This window comes from Brachyistius frenatus, unplaced genomic scaffold (genome assembly GCF_029030835.1).
Source record: "Brachyistius frenatus isolate BFR_SWC_R1_liver_20210118 unplaced genomic scaffold, ASM2903083v1 Contig_68, whole genome shotgun sequence".
Taxonomy (NCBI): Eukaryota; Metazoa; Chordata; class Actinopteri; family Embiotocidae; genus Brachyistius; species Brachyistius frenatus.
Window position 1 is genome coordinate 1,505,206 of NW_027210667.1, and position 23,836 is coordinate 1,529,041.

Consider the following 23,836-nt stretch of genomic DNA (forward strand, 5'->3'; position numbering starts at 1 on the left):
TTCAATATTGGTCTCATCAGACCCGAGCATCTTATTTCTCATAGTCTGGGAGTCCTTCATGTGTTTTTTGGCAAACTCTATGCGGGCTTTCATATGTCTTGCACTGAGGAGAGGCTTCCGTCGGGCCACTCTGCCATAAAGCCCCGACTGGTGGAGGGCTGCAGTGATAGTTGACTTTGTGGAACTTTCTCCCATCTCCCTACTGCATCTCTGGAGCTCAGCCACAGTGATCTTTGGGTTCTTCTTTACCGCTCTCACCAAGGCTCTTCTCCCACGATTGCTCAGTTTGGCTGGACGGCCAGGTCTAGGAAGAGTTCTGGTCGTCCCAAACTTCTTCCATTTAAGGATTATGGAGGCCACTGTGCTCTTAGGAACCTTGAGTGCTGCAGACATTATTTTGTAACCTTGGCCAGATCTGTGCCTTGCCACAATTCTGTCTCTGAGCTCCTTGGACAGTTCCTTCGACCTCATGATTCTCATTTGCTCTGACATGCACTGTGAGCTGTGAGGTCTTATATAGACAGATGTGTGCCTTTCCTAATCAAGTCCAATCAGTTTAATTAAACACAGCTGGACTCCAATGAAGGAGTAGAACCATCTCAAGGAGGATCAGAAGAAATGGACAGCATGTGAGTTAAATATGAGTGTCACAGCAAAGGGTCTGAATACTTATGACCATGTGATATTTCAGTTTTTCTTTTTTAATAAATTTGCACAAATTTCTACATTTCAGTTTTTTTCTGTCAAGATGGGGTGCTGAGTGTACATTAATGAGAAATAAAATGAACTTTTTTGATTTTAGCAAATGGCTGCAATGAAACAAAGAGTGAAAAATTTAAAGGGGTCTGAATACTTTCCGTACCCACTGTATATCATGTATATATTCTGACTGTCTTCATTACTTTGAATATTGCTTCATTCCTTCTTTTGCTTTTTGAGATTTGTACGACACAATATCGTTGAAATTGCTGGTTTTAAAGCAATATGTGATTGGATTAATGCACAATGAAAGGGACTGCAACAATCCTGCAGCATGTTCCCGGTGGCGGTTGGCGGCGTCTAGTGGGTATCCCTGGGATTTTTGGAGAGGGCAGCAGATCGAGGGCTTCCCTTGGGTGTATGGGTGGCCTGTGTGAAGGCAAAACAATCGTCATCATCGTCAGGCGGGCTGAGGAACAACAGATCCATGTTTGGTCCAAGGTAAGATCATTTTTGTTTTTGTTTTTTCCTTCTGCGTGGTGTCTGGTTCCGGATGCAGAAAACGCGAACAGGCCGAGGTTTAGAGTGGGTGGATATTTATAGGAGTGTGGCCCGGAAGTGGGGGAGTGGTTGAGGCGTGGTCCTGTTCCTGAAATTCAGCTAAAACTTTATCTCCAATTAAATCAGCGTTTGATAGGAATTTAATTATTTTCTCAGCACATACTTTATTTGAACAACTTTGACAGAGCAAATTTGACACCACATATCAATTTGAACACATTTAAAAACCTAATTTTATATAACTGTGAAATCCTCATAGGATTAAAAACACATAATGTCCCAGTTTTACATGTGCAGCAGCTAATGTATTCAAATGTAAGGCAGTAATTTGTTTTAGTGGGTGTTAATTTCTTGTTTGATGAGAGATATTGTGTTTTTTTACTGAATACAACTTGTTGGGCATTTAAGCATCACATGACCCATGAAAAGAAAGGTGGGCTGTTCAGTGGACACATCACCAAATCTGACAGATGAGCGGAGGACCGGCAGCCAGATCAACGCCACATCTCATCAACAAATAATTACAGATAAGCCTGAGACTTTATCAAACTCCATTTAAATGTCAAAACACATAGTGATGATAGAATACGGTGGTGTTGCTTCACAGCCCTGAGGTTTAAAACTGTTCTACTGTGGTGAACAAAATTGCACCAGAGCTTCCCTGGCTCCAGAGGATTGTTTGGTTAGTGGTTCACTATTGAAGTCAGACAGAAAATCTACCTGTTGCTCTATGTCTGGGGGGACCATATACCTACCACATGTGTCGTTTCTGTGCCCTTCAAAACAAAATGTTTATTGCCCCTTTTCTTTGTAAACATCCTAGAAAAATGCAGATGTGAACAGGTTGTAAAAAAAAGTCCATTCCTAAAAGCTTTTTATGCGTGTTAGTGAACATTATCTACACTTTAGACAATGGTAAAATGCAAAGTGCTGCCCAAAAGGAAAGTAAAATACACCCTTGTGTGTGTGTTAAAATTAGAATTTAGTGTTGGTATCTGGAATCCCATCATAATTTGGGAAATTGTACAGTGCAGAGCGGAAATTGCCAGTAAGTACCGTTGAGATATCATTATCATCTGAGCTGCTGCCAAACACATGCTTTACAGTAATGAAACACCCAACGACACAAAAGACATAATTTACACATTGTCTTGACCTATTTTAAAATATTTTTCTATTATACAGTCACACTTATGTCATCATTCAGTAATTAGATAGAAAGTTTCACCTCTATTCCAATCCTAGTTGTTCTGAGCTCCTTTATCAAAGTCTGCTTGATGTCCTGGGTCTTGAAACAGTATATGATTGGATTAACAGCCGCAGGAAAAAGACTGTACAACAATATCAATATAATGCGAATATCTATACTGAAAATAAAGCCAACAGCACTAGCAATATAAACAAAACATCTGGGTAGGTAAAAAAGACATGTGATGAATATTTGTGGTGTGCAAGTTGATAAGGTGCTTTTACGCCCTCCAACGGTGGACATTTTCAAAATAACTGCAATTATGGAAATGTAGGAAAACAAGATAAATGCAAGAGGCAGCAAAAGACAAAACATGGCTACACACAGTGAAGTGACTGTAACTATTTTAACATCCTCTCCACATGCCTGGCTTGTTATGGAAATGTGGTCACAGTAGCACTGAGCAATGACATTTAATTTACAGAAAGGTAAAGTAAGAACATGAAACATAATAGCTGCCATTAAAGGCAGAGGTATCAACCAAGCAAACCCACACAGCACAGATACGGTTCTGTTTGTAATTAGAACAGGATAACGCAGTGGAATACATATAGCAATATATCGATCCAGAGCCATTACCAACAAAATAAAAGACTTGTAATCCATTAACCTTGGATATGTTTCTTTAAAAGTTGCTCAGTTGTTTTTCTGTTGAATAACTCTCACATTTATGCTGCTTACTAACATAGGCTGTATATGAAAGTAGATGTACTGTATCTTTGTGGTCTGAAAATTGAGGCCAATGCGGAAGTGCCTTAAACTGCAATATCACTGAGGGCTGTTAAGGGTTGGTTCCAAAAAGGCTTTGTGTTCCATGAAAGAAGTTAAATGGAGGTCTATGGAGCCAAAGTCAATACATTTTTTCCACAAGGCATGTGACATTCACTACAATTCTTCTTATTAGTTTTTTTGGCAGTCCATCTGAAAATAATTCCGTAGTTAATTGGATTTTAGGCCTTAAAAAGCGATATATTTTGGGGGGGAATTTGTGTTTGATGGACAGGCCTGTGGTGCGGTCACGTTTCCACTATAGGTGGGCAGGCGTAGTGTCCTCGGAGATTGAGTCTGATCCACCGCTTGCTCCTCCCCATCTTGTCCAAATATTGTCACTTCTGTCCCAAATATAGCAAAATGATTATGGTCAAAATACTTGAGGCTTCAGAATGGGAGTTCACAAACCAATGGGTAATGTCACGCTTGATTGTAACTTGCTTACTCGATAGCTTGTTTAGTAAATAAATAAAAACAATGGACACTTGCTAGATCTCCATCATTATTACCAAAGGTCATCAGATTTTTAGGTTAGGATACGGGTTAGGTTGTCCAATTAATCAGTGCAGATTGGACATTTTACAAACTATCTTTTAGGTTGAATTTGGACTCTATAGTAATGTGATACCGTACTCCTTGGGAAGGAGGCTCCATACAAACAGTCAAGGGAATTAGGTAGTCATTAGAGTAGTCTGTTAACTGCAAAGCATACCAGAACAAAACCCTTTGGTCAGCCACATTAGTGGGCTGGTGGACCCACAAACAAATCTGTAGTTTTTACCAAACCTCTCAACGTACCTGTCTTTTAGGATTCACAGGAGAGTGTGCTTTGTGTGGGCTGGGCTAACTGGTCAATCATTGACCAAACTTAAAGTTAACTGAATGCAAGACAGATTTATTTGTAGGTTCTAAGCATGATAAGGTTGTAGGTTATGTTATGGCATTAGTAATGCAATAGATTGAAGATAACCTGATGCTCTGCAGAGAGCACGCTGTCTGTTTTGCTAGAAAGAAATTAATGTCAGAACTTGAGAGACAGGGAGAAGGGCTGGCTGGTTTAGAAACATTTTTATTTTATATATATCATGTATATATTCTGACTGTCTTGAGTTTCTCTGTATGATATTGTAAAGTTCTGCTGTAAGGACTTTGATGTTAAGTGCCATGAAATAACCTTTGTTGTGATTTGGCGCTATATAAAAAAAAGTTGAATTGAATTATAACTTGAGAGATGGGGAGGAGGGCTGGCTCGTTTAGAAACATTTTTATTTTATATATATAATGTATATATTCTGAATGTCTTCATTACTTTGAATATTGCTTCATTCCTTCTTTTGCTTTTTGCGATTTGTACTACACAACATCATTGAAATTGCTGGTTTTAAAGCAATATATGATAGGATTAATGAACAATGAAAGGGACTGCAACAATCCTGCAGCATGAGCTAAAAAGCAACAAAACATTTTGGCTGCTAATAAACAAAAGAAAGAAATAACTAGCGGTTAAAAAATGTGAAATGATGACAAATGGAAGTGGAAGCTAGAGACTAAATATTGCAAGATAGACACCAGGCAACTGAACATATTTTCAACCACATGCCAAGTTTGTAATGAAAACAATGTTATGTGGTCACAATAATAAGGCGAGGTAAGGAAGTTAAGTGAATATTGCTTGTTGTTCATATATAAATGTATATATAGAGAGAGAGTTTTGTTAGTAATAAGACCAGGATACTTTAAACTAAGACAAACTTCAGTTAAACAATCAAGTGCTATATTTAGCTGATGAACAAAAATGATACCGCCCAAAGAATTAACAAAATACATCTGCATGAAAGAGGCACTATACATTTTATTTCGTCCCCCTAAAAATGTCTTCATAATTTTTTTTTATCAAGTCACTTTCCCACATAACATATCATTCATTGCCAGAAGACAAAAGAACAGACATGTTGGCTTATAAAAAAAAGACCTCTCAAACCCAATGAAAACTAAAATAAATATCTTTCCAACAAGAATAACCACGTAGGTGAAAATGAGAAGAGCAAACGCAAGCCTACAATATGTTGATTTAAGTCCTGGGAGTCCAAGTATCATAAAATCTTTGATTGTCAATATGTTCACATATATCACTATTTATAATTAAAAAATATGTATGTTTTATAATAGTGGGAAAAAAAGCTCTGAAATAAAGTTTCCAATCTCTATTGGCCATCAATAATCATTCATTATCATCATCCCCATGAGATTGCTGATTTTTTTTTTTTCAGTCAAAGTGACTGAAATGCATCGATTAATCACTTACTAATAGCTGAAACTTTCGCTTTTTGTAGAACCTTTTTTCTGTGGAATTGCTTCCGCAAGCTTTCCCTCATGTCTTTAGCTCTTAAACAGTAGATAAGTGGATTGATCATTGGGGGGCCAAGGCTGTACATCATGATGATTACTATTCGCACATCAGTATCAAATTTAATGCCAACATTGCTGGCTAAATACACAAAACATCTGGGCAAGTAATACAATGAGATTATTATCAGTTGAGTACTACAAGTGGCCAGAGATTTTAGACGACCTTGCAAATTGGCAATCTGAAGCACTGCTCTAATTATAGAGCAATATGAAAAAATTATAAACGCAAGAGGTCCCATTAGCACAACCATTGCAAACACAAAAGCAGGAAATCCATAAGGAGCCCTGTCGGTGCATGCCAGCATTGTTATACTGATATGATCACAGTAACAGTGATTGATTATGTTCGAAGCACAGTAAGGAAGAGGGTATGCCCGAATAACTAGCATTAAAGCTCCTGCCTTAGAAACAATCCATCCAGTAACACTGAGAATATGGATAGTTGAGTTTTTAAAAACATTTGGATATCTGAGCGGATGGCAGATAGCCAAATACCTATCAAAAGCCATCAGGAAGAGAATATAAGAATTCACTGTGCCAAGATAGTGAACAAAGTACATTTGGATAAAACAAGCAGTAAAAGAAATGGTCCCTGACTGAAACCAATACTTACTGATGATCTTTGGGAGAGTGGTCGTGCTAAAGAGAATATCACATGCACACAGGTTTAAAATTATATAATACATCGGCTTATGAAGAGTCCGGTTAGTTGCAAACAGAAAAAGAACGGTAGCATTTGCTACTGAAGTTAACAAATACACCAAGAACAACACAGCTGAGGCAAGACCGTTGTATATTGGAGGAAGTCCAGGGAATCCAGTTAAAATGAATTCTGTCACAATGCTGTGATTTCCCTCTGGCATGATGGAGCAGAAATACCCTTTAAAGTCTGAAAAGCATACAACACATTAGATAAAACACTTTGGCTGAACATTTAAACAAAAGCTGTACTACATATATTACATATAGAGTTGACAATTGCTTGTTTTACAATTCTTGAATCCCCAATGATATGCATGAAAATAAAACCTAAGCATTAGTTTGACTATAGTTACCTCTATCAGCTTACATGTGCGCTCTCTCAAACAACATAGTCGTGAACTTTGCTGAGTCTCCTGCTGGTTCACCACTTAAAAGCACTTGCCTAGTCATGAAGGTGTGGTTTCCATCCTTTTTGTGTTATCTGTGGATCATTAATGTTCAGTCAGTTAGTCTCTCCAAGCCACATGATTGGCAGTTTTTTTTTTTTTTTTTTGGGGGGGTCAAGTAGAAAGACATCCATGAATGACTCTTAAGAATAACAAAAAGTGCAGTACACCCACTGGATTCATTAATGGTGTAATATTCTGTAAATAGAACAAATCTTAATAAGAATATGTTTTCAGGTGGTGTTACTCTACTTTTTGTGCTCTAATTAATAATAACATGAAATTAACCAGTGAGGAGATATTACATATGCTTTGCATAGCGAGGAACACTCAGCTCATTTTAGCTCATTGGAAGAGCCACTGATTTAATGATGCTACTACTAATGCTAACCGTACTGCTTGGGAAGGAGGCTCCATACAAACAGTCAAGGGTATTAGGTAGTCCTTCTGTGACTAAAGTAGTCTGTTAGCTGCAAAGCATACCAGAACAAAACCCTTTGGTCAGCCACATTAGTGGGCTGGTGGACCCCCAAACAAATCTGTAGTTTTTACCAAACCTCTCGATGTGCCTGTCTTTTAGGATTCACGTGAGAGTGTGCTTTGTGTGGGCTGGGCTAACTGGTCAATCATTGACCAAACTTAAAGTTAACTGAATGCAAGACAGATTTATTTGTAGGTTTTAAGCATGATAAGGTTGGAGGTTATGTTATGGCATTAGTGACGCAATAGATTGAAGATAACCCGATGCTCTGCAGAGAGCATGCTGTCTGTTTTGCTAGAAAGAAATGAGTGTCAGATGTCCCGCAATCGAGCTGCATGTCTCTGCTCTGCGATTGTCATCCCCACCAACAGTTCTTGTCTTGTATATCTCTGCTGTCCTTTTCTCTCTGCTCTCCTCTCACCCCAACCGGTTGAGGCAGATGGCTGCCCACCTCTGAGCCTGGTCCTGTCGGAGGTTTCTTCCTGTTGAGAGGGAGTTTTTCCTTCCCTCTGTTGGGGTTTTTTCTCCCTTAAAGAGGAGTTTTTCCCTTGCAGCTTATGTGGGAATTGTTGAATTGTTGGGTTTCTCTGTATAATATTATAAAGTTCTGCTGCAAGGACTTTGATGTGTTAAATGCCATGAAATAACCTCTGTTGTGATTTGGCGCTATAAAAAAAATTGAATTGAATTAGAACTTGAGAGACGGGGAGAAGGTCTGGCTGGTTTAGAAACATTTTTATTTCATATGTATCATGTATATATTCTGACAGTGTCTTCATTACTTTGAATATTGCTTCATTCCTTCTTTTGCTTTTTGCGATTTGTACTACACAATATCATTGAAATTGCTGGTTTTAAAGCAATGTATGATAGGATTAATGAACAATGAAAAGGACTGCAACAATCCTGCAGCATGAGCTAAAAAGCAACAAAACATTTTGGCTGCTAATAAACAAAAGAAAGAAATAACTAGCAGTTAAAAAATGTGAAATGATGACAAATGGAAGTGGAAGCTAGAGACTAAATATTGCAAGATAGACACCAGGCAACTGAACATATTTTCAACCACATGCCAAGTTTGTAATGAAAACAATGTTATGTGGTCACAATAATAAGGCGAGGTAAGGAAGTTAAGTGAATATTGCTTGTCGTTCATATATAAATGTATATATAGAGAGAGAGTTTTATTAGTAATAAGACCAGGATACTTTAAAGTAAGACAAACATCAGTTAAACAATCAAGTACTATATTTAGCTGATGAACAAAAATGATACCGCCCAAAGAATTAACAAAATACATCTGCATGAAAGAGGCACTATACATTTTATTTCGTCCCCCTAAAAATGTCTTCATAATTTTTTTTTATAAAGTCACTTTCCCACATAACATATCATTCATTGCCAGAAGACAAAAGAACAGACATGTTGGCTTATAAAAAAAAGACCTCTCAAACCCAATGAAAACTAAAATAAATATCTTTCCAACAAGAATAACCATGTAGGTGAAAATGAGAAGAGCAAACGCAAGCCTACAATATGTTGATTTAAGTCCTGGGAGTCCAAGTATCATAAAATCTTTGATTGTCAATATGTTCACATATATCACTATTTATAATTAAAAAATACATATTTTTATAATAGTGGGGGAAAAAAAGCTCTGAAATAAAGTTTCCAATCTCTATTGGCCATCAATAATCATTCATTATCATCATCCCCATGAGATTGCTGATTTTTTTTTCAGTCAAAGTGACTGAAATGCATCGATTAATCACTTACTAATAGCTGAAACTTTCGCTTTTTGTAGAACCTTTTTTCTGTGGAATTGCTTCCGCAAGCTTTCCCTCATGTCTTTAGCTCTTAAACAGTAGATAAGTGGATTGATCATTGGGGGGCCAAGGCTGTACATCATGATGATTACTATTCGCACATCAGTATCAAATTTAATGCCAACATTGCTGGCTAAATACACAAAACATCTGGGCAAGTAATACAATGAGATTATTATCAGTTGAGTACTACAAGTGGCCAGAGATTTTAGACGACCTTGCAAATTGGCAATCTGAAGCACTGCTCTAATTATAGAGCAATATGAAAAAATTATAAACGCAAGAGGTCCCATTAGCACAACCATTGCAAACACAAAAGCAGGAAATCCATAAGGAGCCCTGTCGGTGCATGCCAGCATTGTTATACTGATATGATCACAGTAACAGTGATTGATTATGTTCGAAGCACAGTAAGGAAGAGGGTATGCCCGAATAACTAAATTTAAAGCTCCTGCCTTAGAAACAATCCATCCAGTAACACTGAGAATATGGATAGTTGAGTTTTTAAAAACATTTGGATATCTGAGTGGATGGCAGATAGCCAAATACCTATCAAAAGCCATCAGGAAGAGAATATAAGAATTCACTGTGCCAAGATAGTGAACAAAGTACATTTGGATAAAACAAGCAGTAAAAGAAATGGTCCCTGACTGAAACCAATACTTACTGATGATCTTTGGGAGAGTGGTCGTGCTAAAGAGAATATCACATGCACACAGGTTTAGAATTATATAATACATCGGCTTATGAAGAGTCCGGTTAGTTGCAAACAGAAAAAGAACGGTAGCATTTGCTACTGAAGTTAACAAATACACCAAGAACAACACAGCTGAGGCAAGACCGTTGTATATTGGAGGAAGTCCAGGGAATCCAGTTAAAATGAATTCTGTCACAATGCTGTGATTTCCCTCTGGCATGATGGAGCAGAAATACCCTTTAAAGTCTGAAAAGCATACAACACATTAGATAAAACACTTTGGCTGAACATTTAAACAAAAGCTGTACTACATATATTACATATCTAGTTGACAATTGCTTGTTTTACAATTCTTGAATCCCCAATGATATGCATGAAAATAAAACCTAAGCATTAGTTTGACTATAGTTACCTCTATCAGCTTACATGTGCACTCTCTCAAACAACATAGTCGTGAACTTTGCTGAGTCTCCTGCTGGTTCACCACTTAAAAGCACTTGCCTAGTCATGAAGGTGTGGTTTCCATCCTTTTTGTGTTATCTGTGGATCATTAATGTTCAGTCAGTTAGTCTCTCCAAGCCACACGATTGGCAGTTTTTTTTCTTTCTTTTTTTGGGGGGTCAAGTAGAAAGACATCCATGAATGACTCTTAAGAATAACAAAAAGTGCAGTACACCCACTGGATTCATTAATGGTGTAATATTCTGTAAATAGAACAAATCATAATAACTCTACTACTTACTCTACTTTTTAGGCTCTAATTAATAATAACATGAAATTAACCAGTGAGGAGATATTCTATATGCTTTGCATAGTGAGGAACACTCAGCTCATTTTAGCTTATTGGAAGACCCACTGATTTAATAATGCTAATGGCTTATAAATCCCCCATGAGCTAATAACTGCAATTTAACAAAACCCCAATGTGTACTTGAATTAATACTGAGCAACGTAGTGTTAATATCCCCAGGGTTTAATGGTGGTCCCTCATCTCGTGTTCAATGTTAGGCAATTTCTTCACCGCATAGCCCTCAGGGTTACAAGCAAATATGCGAAGCCTTTGGTCTTAATGTCTGCCTTTTAGTTTTTTATCATTACCATTCGGTAATAAATTGTAGCTGTGGTTTAACTCCAGGGAATGTAAGTTAAAAACAATTGTATATTTGGCGTACCAGAATCTGGAGTTCTGCCAAAAAACAGATTGTTTTGTGATGCAGATTACTTTTATACTGTAGCATGCATTTCACCGCATTTATATTTCTTTTTCATAGATTTAATAAGATCAACTAATATGTCAGCTGATATACAAGGTGCATCATAAAGTTGCGAGACTGCTCCTGTTGCACGCGAACAGCACTGTGACGTGCATGGAGAAGGAGGAAAATACAACCTTAATGAGGTAGTGTTACAAATTTCATCGCTTGATGAAAATCAGCACCCGAGTTACGCACGTTTTTGTGAGTGATGGTCTGGCGTGTCTGCTATTGTGGACATGACCACAAGGTGCTCATCAACTTTTGTGTCGAGCGCTGGAAATCGATCACAGAAACCCTTCAAATGCTTCAGGCAGCCTGTGGATATGAAGCAAGGAGCCGGGCGGGCTGTTTTGAGTGACATTCATGTTTCCGCAACCATGAATTTTGTCCCTCATACTGTCCAACACCGAATTCTGATGTGATGTTTTGAGGTGTGAGGGAAAACCACCCATACTCGCCAGATTTGGCTCCCTGCTACTTCTTTCTGTTCCCCAATAATTTGTCACAAACTTAGATGTGTGCTCTCTGCTCAAGTTTTAGGTGCGTTAAACATCTCAGATGCACCCGGAACCACTGCTCACAAAAACATGTGTCACTCTGGTGTGGGTTTTGATCAAGTGACGAAACTTGGAGTAATTACTCACAAAGGTTATAGCTTCTCTGTGTTCCATACATGTCTTGGTGCTGCGCTATCTATCTATCTATCTATCTATCTATCTATCTATCTATCTATCTATCTATCTATCTATCTATCTATCTATCTATCTATCTATCTATCTATCTATCTATCTATCTATCTATCTATCTATCTATCTATCTATCTATCTATCTATCTATCTATCTATCTATCTATCTATCTATCTATCTATCCATCCATCCATCCATCCATCCATCCATCCATCCATCCATCCATCCATCCATCCATCCATCCATCCATCCATCCATCCATCCATCCATCCATCCATCCATCCATCCATCCATCCATCCATCCATCCATCCATCCATCCATCCATCCATCCATCCATCCATCCATCTATCTTCTATAGATTCCATTTTTAAGAGTTGACGCTCTCAAACATTGAGCAAAGAACTGATTCAACAAAAAATACATGTTAACTTGATGTTAAAAGTTCAGTAGAAAACAACATTGCACAAGATTGTTTTGACATAAGAACTGACACACAGAGGCCTCTACTCACACGCACACTTTAATTAAACACTTGAGATCACCATTGACATGAGACACTAATTAAGTGCCTCCATGAGCTCTTTTGTGTTGTTGCTTGTATCACTGGTCTAAAACAAACATGTTACTCTGGGAAAAACTTTGTACGATAAATTGTTGCACTAAATATAACATTAGTAGATAAAGATTGCACATATATTATTAATGTAGTCAAAGCCACGTGAATTGCAAAAGCTTGTTAAACAATTTTGTTGATGACAAACTGTAAGATGCTGTCTTTGAAATTATAAAACTACTTGTTGGATTATTATTCAGATTAAAAATTGATGATGTAGTTACATGCTTTTGCATATCTGCATCAGAGTAATCCAGATTCCAGAGACATTTAGTTAGGGTCAACTGCAATAGTTAAATCTTAAAGTGGCTATTAAACTATTAAACTGTCACACTTTAGTCACACTCCTGTTGAGGATGTAATGTAGTTTACAAATGTCGGTGCTACCTGCTGCTGGTGAAAGCAAAAATCTCAGCTGATCATTTTTGGCATTTCCATACTCCACACTATTATCACACCACATTGCATGAAATTATAATCTTACATTATATATATAAACTGCCCAAGAATAGGTGTGCCAAGTTTATAGCATCATACTCAAAAAGACTTGAGGCTGTAATTTCTGCCAAAGGTGCTTCAACAAAGTATTGAGCAAAGGCTGTGAATACTTATGTACGTGTTATATTTTCGTTCTTTATTTTTAATAGATTTGCAAACATTTTAAACAAACTATTTTCACTTTGTCATTATGGGATATTGCGTGTAGAATTTTGAGGAAAAAAATGAATTTAATCCATTTTGGAATAAGGCTGTAACATAACAAAATGTGGAAAAAGTGAAGCGCTGTGAATACTTTCCGGATGCACTGTATATGGCAGTTTTAAGGACACTGAAGTCTCAGACTGGAGCTATTTGTCAGGCAAAAACAAAAGTCTCATGCATATGAAATACTTACTTTGTCTCTGAGAAAAAGTATTTTTATTTTTTGTGATGGAGTAATGATACACTACATCATTATAATTTTAATTTAGGAGGAATTCAGTTGATAACCTCAGGGTCTTCTGAGAACAAAAAAAAAAGACAAAACTGTTCTGAGAGAATATTTTCCTTTTAATAAGAACATCAACAACAAAAACAACAAAACTTCCTGCTGATAACATAACTAGGACATAATATTCTCAGAAAAGTTTAAAAACAAAAAACGTTTCCTTGGGATGGACTGATCATTGTGAACAGAAAGAGGACTGAGGCCTTATCAAAGCTGAAGTGGAGGGAGTCCTCTCAAATGAACCCACAATGAGAATGCAAAAAGAACTGAGTCCCTTTTCTGATGGTCCACTTTAAGGAGACTGAGTTTGGTTTGTTTAAAATGGACCATATGTGAAAACAACCTGTTGACTAATATAATTAGTTACTACGTGCAGTTTACATCTAAGATCTTCTTGTATCATTTTCATGGTGAATTTTTTTTTGGATTATTTCTTTATAAAGTCCAACCCAGAGGAAATCTACTCTTTAACTTTCACAACTCTCCTGTCACTGTTGGAAATGTTGCCAAGTAAAACAGTAGCTGTTTACTGCACTGTGTCACCAAATCCTTTGAGGTTCATTACCAGAGCGAAGTACTGAGGACTCATCACTCTCGAGGACTGAGAGAGACACTTTCATCCGATCAACACTTTGTAAACAAAGAGGTCATTAACCTAATGAGCATAGTTAAGAAAACAGTAACCAACTGTTGGTAACCATGACGCAATGAATAGCTGTGCCTCGCTCAAAGTTCCTCTGAAGGCTGATGACACACCCACAGTTAACCAATCAGATGTGGGTAAACATTACGAGGAGCACATTTTGATTGGTTCTGTGTTTCCCAAGGTTCATGAACTGCAAAATGAGAAAAACATATTTTTGATATATTTCTGAGAAACTGTTTCATAAGCTCTCCTACACTCGATGAAGCAAAATACAATGTAGAGCACACATTGGGTTCTATAATCAACTGCGAGGAAAAAATATCGCAAGGGAGACAATTTAAAAAAAAAGTGCCAATGTAAGTGTAGGATAGTCAGTCATGTAAAACAGGGCCCCTTCAAATGATGTAATACCTTTTATTTGAACATTTTTATTTAGGCTAATGTTTTATTGTCTGCCCATATTTGTGCTTTATGACACATTCAGATTTTACTCCCATGTCCCCTAAAAATATGTGTATTAAGTTGTACGGCTTGTAACGGTTTCTTTACTATTGATGTTGTTTATTTTGTTTCTAATTTTGTCAGCGTTCATGTTTTATGATGTAGTAAAATATTTGAAAATATAAAAATATAACAATATCATATTTGCCACCAAACAAGTCACATCACTGTTTATGTGAGGGTAAATGTGTATTGTATTGTAGACACCTTTAGTAAAGTCAACTTTAGCTGTGGTGAGTAAATAATCAAATTATCATCTCACCCCATCGGTATAGTTCAAAGCACATTTTATCCCGTGGTGATCAGAATTGAAGAATAGCAGTGAGATTTTGTACATTAAATCATTTTTGTTTTTACCGTTTACTTGCAGAAAAAAAGTACAGCTGAAAGGAGCTGTGAAATACAGATGTTCATTTTTGTGGCCTCTTATATATACAACAATTAGTTAGTATTATTGGAGTTTTGTAAAACTGTAACATCTCTCTGGATCATCAACTAAATCCACTACATCAGGAAAGTTTGTTGATAACTCTTCCATTGCTATTATTTGTTTATTAATGAATATTAATATCATGCCAATAAAAGCTTAATGGAGACAATGAAATGTTAGTGTACAGTACACTATAAATGAATCATGAGGATGAAGTCAGATCAATGTGTGCAATATCAAACTTCACCACAGAGTGGAGACAAAAGTATATTTTTGTTAAAGTATCTCTAAGAATGATTATCAAACAAGTAATTATGTTTTTCATGTGTCAATTTTGAGGAATTATTTTCATTTACAGTGTTTCTAAAGAATTTCAAAATAATACAATGTTGGCAGGGAATGTTTTCCTCTCATACAGCTATAAAGACAGCATTTAACATCAGCAGAAGAGAGTAGAATAGATGACTCAGGTGTCAAATTGCAGATTATGAGATTTGCTGTCGTGCCTTACTCAGTCACAAATTTAAACACTGTAGTAAAAGGCTGTATGTCTCTAAGTCTAATATTACACCAAGAACAAGAGTAATGTGCTTTTGTACAATTTTACAATTTAGACTTATTTGATAACTTCACAACATGCAACCTAAAAGCATTAATTTAATAGAAGACAACACCATTCTTTATGAAAATCAGCTTTATTGGCCAAGGTTGTCTAAACTTAAAAGGAATTTCAGTCAGATTTCGAGTTGCTCTCAATGTGCTCGCACACAGTGCCAAGAACAAACCTACAGCAAGCGACACTGACATATTCTGACAAAACAAGGACGACAGAGCTAAATAAAGCAAACATTTAGCCATAACAACATATAACAACTATGGACAGTTATTCACATCATAGTCATTAAGTAATCAGGGTTCATTATTTATGAACATATTTATAACAAGATAATCCTCATTACGGTAAGGGTCAGTCAGTGTACTACAAGGTAACTGCAACAGGTTCAGTTTTATTTACTATTACTTATATTTAGCTGCATAAGAAGATTCTCTTGAGTTTCTGGCAAAAAAATAAATATATATATTTATATAAATAAAAACTATATATATATTCACTAAAGATAAAGAAAAAAACAATACATTTGTAAAACAAAAAATAAACAACCAAACCCAAGGCACCTTAATTAAAAGCCAAGCTAAAAAGACATAATGATAAGCGGTAAATTTCAGTCTAGGTCCATTAATTCAGTCTCATAAAGAATGACTCCATATTTTCTATGGCAGAGAATAAGATGCATCATTCAAGTTAGGTCACATCTAATCAGTTGCATACAAGACCTGAAGACAGATAAATAGAGTTTTTTCTGAACTTTAATCAGTGCAGCTTTGATAATTTCTGAATGGAAGGATGAGACAGTCCTCAAAAAATTTTTTTGAGTTGAGTTGAAATACAGTGCGCTAAATTGGATAGATTTTATTCCTGGAAAAAGTGCACCATTTTTTCTCGAATTTCTTTTGTTTTTAATCCATAGATGATTGGGTTCAATGTTGGTGGGAAGATTAATGTCAACATCCCCATGAACATTCCAAAATTGGGTGAAATGTTTTTGAGTCTGTATGATATGATGGTGAAAAGGCCGAGACATTCCAGCAGGAGATAAACCAGGAGATGTGTGGCGCATGTCTGCAGAGCTTTGGCTTTCGTGTCTGAGCGTTTAGATCTGAAACATGCAATAAGGATCCGGAGATAAGTATACAAAATCACTCCATTTGCTAACACCTGTGAAAGAGTAGACCAAGACAGCCCATAAATGTTATTGATGGTTGTGTCGGCACAGACCAAAGTCAGCAAAGTGGGATTATCGCAGTAGGGGTGTGCTATTTCAGATCGACAGCGGGGTAAACGCAAAAGTAGAAAAAATAGGACACCTATTAGAATTAAGTTACTTATCCACACACTTGTGATTATTTTCATAATGTGAGCAAAAGTCATCAAAGTGTTGTACTGCAAAGGGCAACATATGGCAATGTATCTGTCATATGCCATCATAGTCAGAATGAACACAGAACCTGCTGCATAGATGTGGACAAAGAAAGCTTGAGCAACACAAGCTGAGTGCTGTATTGTCCCACTCTTTGTCACTATTTCTTTTAAGAATTGTACAAAGAACGCTGAGGAACCGATGAGGTCATTGATGGGAAGGTTCAGCAGAAATATATGCATTGGCTGATGCAGGGATTTGTTCAGCACAATGGTGAGGATTAGAATAAGGTTGCAGAAAACTATGATCATGTAGCTCAGAGAAGCAAAAAGAAATGCAGGAAAGGTGCTTTCAGAGGAGAGATTAAAGCCCTTCAGCTGTAAAACAGACGACGTGTTGTGCTGGTTGTCCATTTTTATGCTCTTCCTCCCCAGAAAATGTAAAGCTCATTCAGAGCTTCAGTATCAATTCCCAAAACCACTTTAGGACATAATCAGATAGAAAATGTGTAAATAAGAAATTATGTGAAAAGAATGAAAATTACAGTCATATTTGAGTTTTAAAGAACAAACTGTAAATTCTCACCACTGAGGGCAAAATGTATCAAATTAAAAGCCGAATACATCCACGTCACTTCCCTTTGAGGCCACATACATTTCAGTTAAATATGACACATCATATATAATAAACAGTACATAATGACAACTCTAATGTTTTGGCTCTGAAACTCCAGGAGCAAAATATACAGAGGACAGACATAAAACAGTTCACTCATTCACTTCCAAGCAGAATAAAGATTGCATGAAGAAGTGGATCATCTTTACCCAGTCATGGCAGTGCTCTCAATGAAGAACTGCTGCGATGTTCAGAGGGATCAGCAGCTCTATTGATGTGACCTTTGTTGAACAGCAGGCAGCTCCTAGGTGGGTTTGGGTTTTAAAACGTATCTTTAGATTGTTATTGTTGGCCCACAAGGGGTTTAGGAAGAATGTGAAATGTGTTAGTTACTGCACCACCTCCCTTAACTTAAGATAAAGTAAACAGAAACAGATTATTAAAATGAAATATACTCCCTATAGGTATAAAAAAAAAAAAAAAAAAAAAAAAAAAAATTCACTAGGATTTTCTACAGTTAACTTTGACATCCTTCACACCACTATATCAGACTAACCGTGCGTGTAAAGGTGTATCAACCATCTTTATACACAGTGTGGCCCTTATGGGTGAACAGAGATACTGGACCATTAAGGTCTTCTAAATGTAAGCACATTTTAAACAGCATTTTCTATGGAGATCACAAAGTGGCTGCGCATTAGACTAAAATGACTGCATTTTTTCTACTGCAATAAAAATATGCTGCAACAGGGAATTGGATCTTGATACCTCCTGTATAATTAAGGCTTTGCTAGCTAATGTTCCTTTAAGACATTATTTTGATCTGCGGACATCACGTCTGCTGGTGAGGCAGACAGACAGAGAATTTGTGACCTCACTGTTTTCTTTTTCCATCGTCTTTCAAACAGCTAATGCTGATAAGACACACAGTATGTAAAGCTTCAGGAAAAAAAATACAAAAATAGCGAGGTGACAGTAAACTATGTACGTAAAAACCTAAGTTTGGACCACAGATAGGCTTCCTCATATTAAAGTGAAGAAGTGAATGGGCAATGAGCCTCCTCTGAGAGTCTGTGGTGGGAACCAGGACTTGGAAAATCAAGATTGAAATGTATGTTGTGTATTTTTTGTTTGTTTATTTGTTTGTTTTCCTATGGCATGCATATGTATGTTTTTATAAATGCTGTTATGCAATGTCTAAAATGCCGAATTACATCTATCAACTGCAGCAATATGAGTCCAAAACAATTTGCCAACGCGGACAATAAAGAATATTGTTTCACAGCAGATTATCTAATCAGGAGATGATGATATTTTATCACAATATGATCTCATATACTGCTGTATATTCACTTCCCGTACCTGAGAAGATCATTTGTCGTTGAAAAGATGTCAGTCACATTCACAATATTTTTCTTTTACTTACACAGTTATTTGCTTCTCAAGTATTTATTTTTTTCAGTTGTCACTTTCTAACTCAAGTTGTGATTTTGATGATTACTTTTACAGTGGTGCTTGTAAATGTGTGAACCTGAGAATTTTTGATATAAACATGACCGTAAAACCTCATCAAGTTCTGACACAAGTCCTCTAAATCGATAGAGACCCCAATTAAACAAATGAGACAAATACAATGGCAAAATGGTTGAATGTTACATATCTGACCACCACTGCACTTCCACATGTTTTGTTTTCACAAAGTAAAGGTACTTTAGTTTAGTTTAGACTCTGCTGCTGATGTTCTACTTTCCTGTTTTAAAAAGGAAATACATATATTCACTCCAAGGACATCAAAACAAAACTCTTTCGCATTGCAGACAGAAATGTGTTTGCCATAGACACAAAACAATGATTTGAAGACATAGTAACTTGTCTAAGTAGTTGTTTCTTGAGATACAGTTTTGATCAAGTCATAGATCTTAAAATATATTCATCTTAAAAATATATTAGTCTATTCAGCTTTCCCAAAACACTCCCAGACTAGTGAATATATATATATATAATTCACAACCACAGCATTTTTAATACATTTTTCTGACATTGTCAAGGAAAACATAAGGGCAGCATAATATCAAAAAATACATCACTTAAAGTCATTTTTCTTGTCTATTGTCCAACTTATCAGTTATATATTTGCAATGAGCCAATCAACCTGGAGATTAACACACATGCTAATCCATACATTTCATATAAAACTGCAAAATGACCACATAAAGCAGACTATTTCATTTGCGTTTTGTATTTATTTGTATACATTTCACAACATGTACTTCATTATTTCCAAGTGTATTCACCTGCAGTGGAATATAGACCGATTTTCCTTTACATACTGTATGTAAGATGGTTTTTATATCTTTCAGCAGTTTTGAAAAGATCTATCATTTCTCATATCCTTTATTAAAATTAGAAATTACCGTCGGTCTGTAGAGGTTATGATAATGCAGAGGAAAAGGACAAAACATTCACATCTAGGTGTTTACATGTATTTGTTTAGATCTCCATTAGCCTTTGCATAGCAGCAGCTACTCTTCCCAGGGTCTTCATAATTTACATTATGACAATACAAAGATACACTTTATACAACTCATACAAGACAGAAACATAATACATTGTTTTAAGGTGTGAATTGTATGTATAACTGTTGAAGCATAGTTTTATTTGCTTCTTTCTGTGATCTTTCAGTTCTGAAATGACTGATAGTAGAACAAAATAAGTAGAAAAAGGCTTGTAATGCTCATAAACATACATGTTAACATAAATTAGGACAAAATACAATTTACACATTCACAAAATATCTAACAAGCTGAATGGAGAAATTTGTACATGCTTGTATTTATTGTGCATGTTGAAAAAAGGCATAACAAATATTTTTATGGAGATTATTTATGCTCAAAGTTTTAAAGGTAGGTTGTCAATAATTTATCCAAATAAAAGTTTAATTCACACTTATTTAAAAAAACAATTACAACATCAAAAAAAGTAAAGGCACAGTAGAAAAGCAGTTATTTTGTGAAATCCACATTTCTTTTTAGGAACATTATCATGCACTGCTTAAATTCTTTAGTTTTCAGCCCATATATAAGCGGGTCCAAAATAGGGGGAAATACCAGAATTGACACGCCAAAAGCCCTTCTTATGAAAGGGGACACGCCATTAATGCGATGAGAAATAAGTGTAAAGGCAGTATTGATTTGTAAGATCAAGAAAACCACTAAATGTGTACCACATGTCTGAATGGCTTTTTGACGTGCATCCGCATGATTAGTCATGAGACAGGTACGCAAGATTTGTGCATATGTGTATATTATTATTGACAGTGGGCCTCCCTGAAGCACGAATGAAGCCATGATTCCATAATAGTTGTTCACTCGGGTGTCCTCACAGGTCAGTTTCATTAATGATGGATTGTTACAGTACAAATCCACAATGTGTGTCCTACAAATTTTAAAACGCACAAGCAGCATAAACAACGTTAACATTATCGAGAAATTTATAAACCACACTGAAATAATCATTTTAATTAGAATATGTGTATTCATAATGGCATTATACCTCAGTGGCCGACATATAGCAGTATATCGGTCATATGCCATAGCAGTCAAGATCAACAAGTTGGCTGTGCCGTAAACATGAATCAGAAAAGCCTGAATAATACATGCAGAATAGGAAATCAGTCTGTTCTGTGTCGCAATGCTCAAAAGGAGTTGAGGAAAAAAAGCTGTAGCACCCACAATGTCACTAATGGGCAGGTTGAACAGCAGGATGAACATGGGCTTATGGAGAGTTTTACTCACAGCAATAGTTAATAAAACCAGCAAATTGCAAAAGACAATAATTAGATAAGTAAGTGTTCCAAATACAAACGCTGGATACATTTGAAGAGTAGATAAGTCCAATGTTTCCAAACTTAGTACATTATTTGAAGACGAATTTGAAAACATAATTGTACCGTCTTTATTATGTTGTTGCCCTCCCACTTGTAAAAAAAAAAAAAAAAAAAGTTGTCCACTGAAGAAGTATTCTCACCTGACAGACATGTTCTTATTAACTAGCAATTTCAAATAAGCTGCTATTCATTGATTCAAATGTTCCAGTGGTTTTCTTTTTTTACCTATTGCAGTATGCTGTGTTATCCTCACCCGCACTGCCTTGACAGAGAAAGATTTAGTCTTTTATATAAGACAGTGATCTCCCATGAGATCTTAGAGCAGAGGGAAGAGAGCTGGAGTCCTTGCATAGTACTTCTATCTATCTATCTATCTATCTATCTATCTATCTATCTATCTATCTATCTATCTATCTATCTATCTATCTATCTATCTATCTATCTGTCTATCTGTCTGTCTGTCTGTCTGTCTGTCTGTCTGTCTGTCTGTCTGTCTGTCTGTCTGTCCGTCCGTCCGTCCGTCCGTCCGTCCGTCCGTCCGTCCGTCCGTCCGTCCGTCCGTCCGTCCATCCATCCATCCATCCATCCATCCATCTCTACCTGTGTACAATATATATTTTAATTGAATATGGATTTTCTTAAATTTACACAGGTCAAAAATATACACACACCCGCTTACATTATTAATTTGGTAGTGCCGAAAGATCCAAAATGTGTTTTACCTCGCAAAGACCTCTTAATTTCTCCATGCCCACATAGAAAGAGCTTGTTTGACACCACTCATTAGAGTGACCAGCACAAAGTACAATGGGAAAGTCCAAGGAGCTCAGAGAAGGTCTGAGAAAGAAGATCGTGGATTTGGACAAATCAGGAATGTTTCTAAACTGCAGATGCCAAATCATCGGTTCAAACAACTGTATGAAAGTACAAGTTATTGTCCCCCTTAGCTGAGAGGAAATCCGTTGGGATTGGTCAGGAATAATCCAAGAACCACCAAGGCACATTTCTGCCATGGACTGAGAGAAAGAAGCCTCTGCTCCAAAAAGGACACATCTAGCGCTACCGACGTTTCCATTTTTCGAGACCACATGGACAAAGAAAAAGACAAATGGAGGAAAGTTTTCATGACAGATGAGACGTAGATTGGGTTGTTTGGCTACAAATGTAAAAAGGCCGTCTCTAGAGCCAGTGTTCAGTTTGTCTGCACTGAACTACTGTAGAAACATGTGGGTGCAACATGGCGTGCTCTTTGGAAGAGGACCTGCTCTCTATGTATATAAAGTATTGAGGCCTCATTCTCAAAGTGATTCAGTGATTATACACTAATGAATACAGTTATAAATATTATATTCCATTTCTGCTCAGACATCGCTCTAAGTCCTACACACTGAACCCTTACAATTAATATTAGGGGATGCACATGTGAAAAGTTCACACACTATATATATATGTATGCAATACTGTCCCATATGTGCTAAATTTAGTTTATGGATATATTTTCTTCCTAAATTTATTTTGTATCAATCAGCTTATTTTATTCTTATTTAATATCAGTGTTTATACACTTTGTGGGTGAAGGCAATGGTTAAAAAGATGGAAGAAGTCTATTAGTTTGTAGTAGAGTTCCTTAGTCTGTTGTATAGACGAATATATCACTGTTACAACAAAAGTAAGATTAGGGAATTTTTTTTTCACTAAAAAACAAAAAATTCATTCATGCTGCACATTTCTGTTACTTTCTTAGCCTTTCGAACAATTCTTCCGGAAAAAAAGAAAGATCATTTATAACTATGTACCTTTAGCAATAATAATAAACCTTTGTTTTAGTTAAGAATATAACAATGATACCTGACAAACTTTGTTTCAGAATAGTTGTATTTTATTAATGGACCACAAACATCACACAACAATCCATCTGTTATTTTACATTCCACCTATTTTTGTTTATTTTGAAGACAAAATGAGGGGTCATATATGTGAAGTCATTTGCACTTCCTAAACCAGGAAGCTGTGAAACATAAAGTACACCATCAGTACATGAAAATGTGAACAAGTTAAGATGGGCTGCAGAATTCCCTCCTCTTTATAGAAAACAATATTTAAACATACAATCCACTGTGAATATGATGAAGACAAGTAAAGAACTGGTTCAACATCAAGTCAGTTTTAAGTCCTTAAATCAAAGTATGATTTGAAGTATTACATGTTGGTGCAGTATACGGTCAGTATTATTGACTGTTATGTATTAAACAACACAAACCACTGTACACACTAAAAAAACACACAAGAACAGATCCCAATAATGAGAAACAATTATGTCATCTAATATATTTGAATGATCAGAGTCAGAATCACAGACTTTCACCCAGATTCATCTCATACTTATAAATTGT

At 36.3% G+C, this 23,836-nt stretch overlaps 5 protein-coding genes across 5 annotated transcripts; all 5 read right to left on the minus strand.

Moving 5' to 3' along the window:
- Positions 1–2,470: 2,470 nt before the first annotated feature.
- LOC138625974 (olfactory receptor 2AT4-like) lies at positions 2,471–5,377 on the minus strand. The gene is given in 2 exon segments (XM_069707335.1): positions 2,471–3,106; positions 5,078–5,377. Coding segments are annotated over 2 exon segments (936 nt in total).
- A 200-nt stretch (positions 5,378–5,577) lies between these two features.
- On the minus strand, positions 5,578–6,552 carry LOC138625975 (olfactory receptor 2AT4-like). The gene has a single exon (XM_069707336.1). It carries the CDS (start codon positions 6,550–6,552, stop codon positions 5,578–5,580), a length of 975 nt encoding a protein of 324 aa, XP_069563437.1.
- Positions 6,553–9,086: 2,534 nt separating this feature from the next.
- On the minus strand, positions 9,087–10,061 carry LOC138625976 (olfactory receptor 2AT4-like). The gene has a single exon (XM_069707337.1). The coding sequence runs from the start codon at positions 10,059–10,061 to the stop codon at positions 9,087–9,089; it is 975 nt and encodes a 324-aa protein (XP_069563438.1).
- Positions 10,062–16,434: 6,373 nt separating this feature from the next.
- Positions 16,435–17,355, minus strand: LOC138625961 (olfactory receptor 52B2-like). The gene has a single exon (XM_069707304.1). It carries the CDS (start codon positions 17,353–17,355, stop codon positions 16,435–16,437), a length of 921 nt encoding a protein of 306 aa, XP_069563405.1.
- A 3,204-nt stretch (positions 17,356–20,559) lies between these two features.
- Positions 20,560–21,498, minus strand: LOC138625960 (olfactory receptor 7G1-like). Its single transcript, XM_069707303.1, has one exon. The coding sequence runs from the start codon at positions 21,496–21,498 to the stop codon at positions 20,560–20,562; it is 939 nt and encodes a 312-aa protein (XP_069563404.1).
- Between the last annotated feature and the right edge of the window lie 2,338 nt (positions 21,499–23,836).

Excerpts from the sequence above, each read along its gene's own strand:
- LOC138625975 (XM_069707336.1), bottom strand. The coding sequence starts at position 6,552 with ATGCCAGAGGGAAATCACAGCATTGTGACAGAATTCATTTTAACTGGA.
- LOC138625976 (XM_069707337.1), bottom strand. The coding sequence starts at position 10,061 with ATGCCAGAGGGAAATCACAGCATTGTGACAGAATTCATTTTAACTGGA.
- LOC138625961 (XM_069707304.1), bottom strand. The coding sequence starts at position 17,355 with ATGGACAACCAGCACAACACGTCGTCTGTTTTACAGCTGAAGGGCTTT.
- LOC138625960 (XM_069707303.1), bottom strand. The coding sequence starts at position 21,498 with ATGTTTTCAAATTCGTCTTCAAATAATGTACTAAGTTTGGAAACATTG.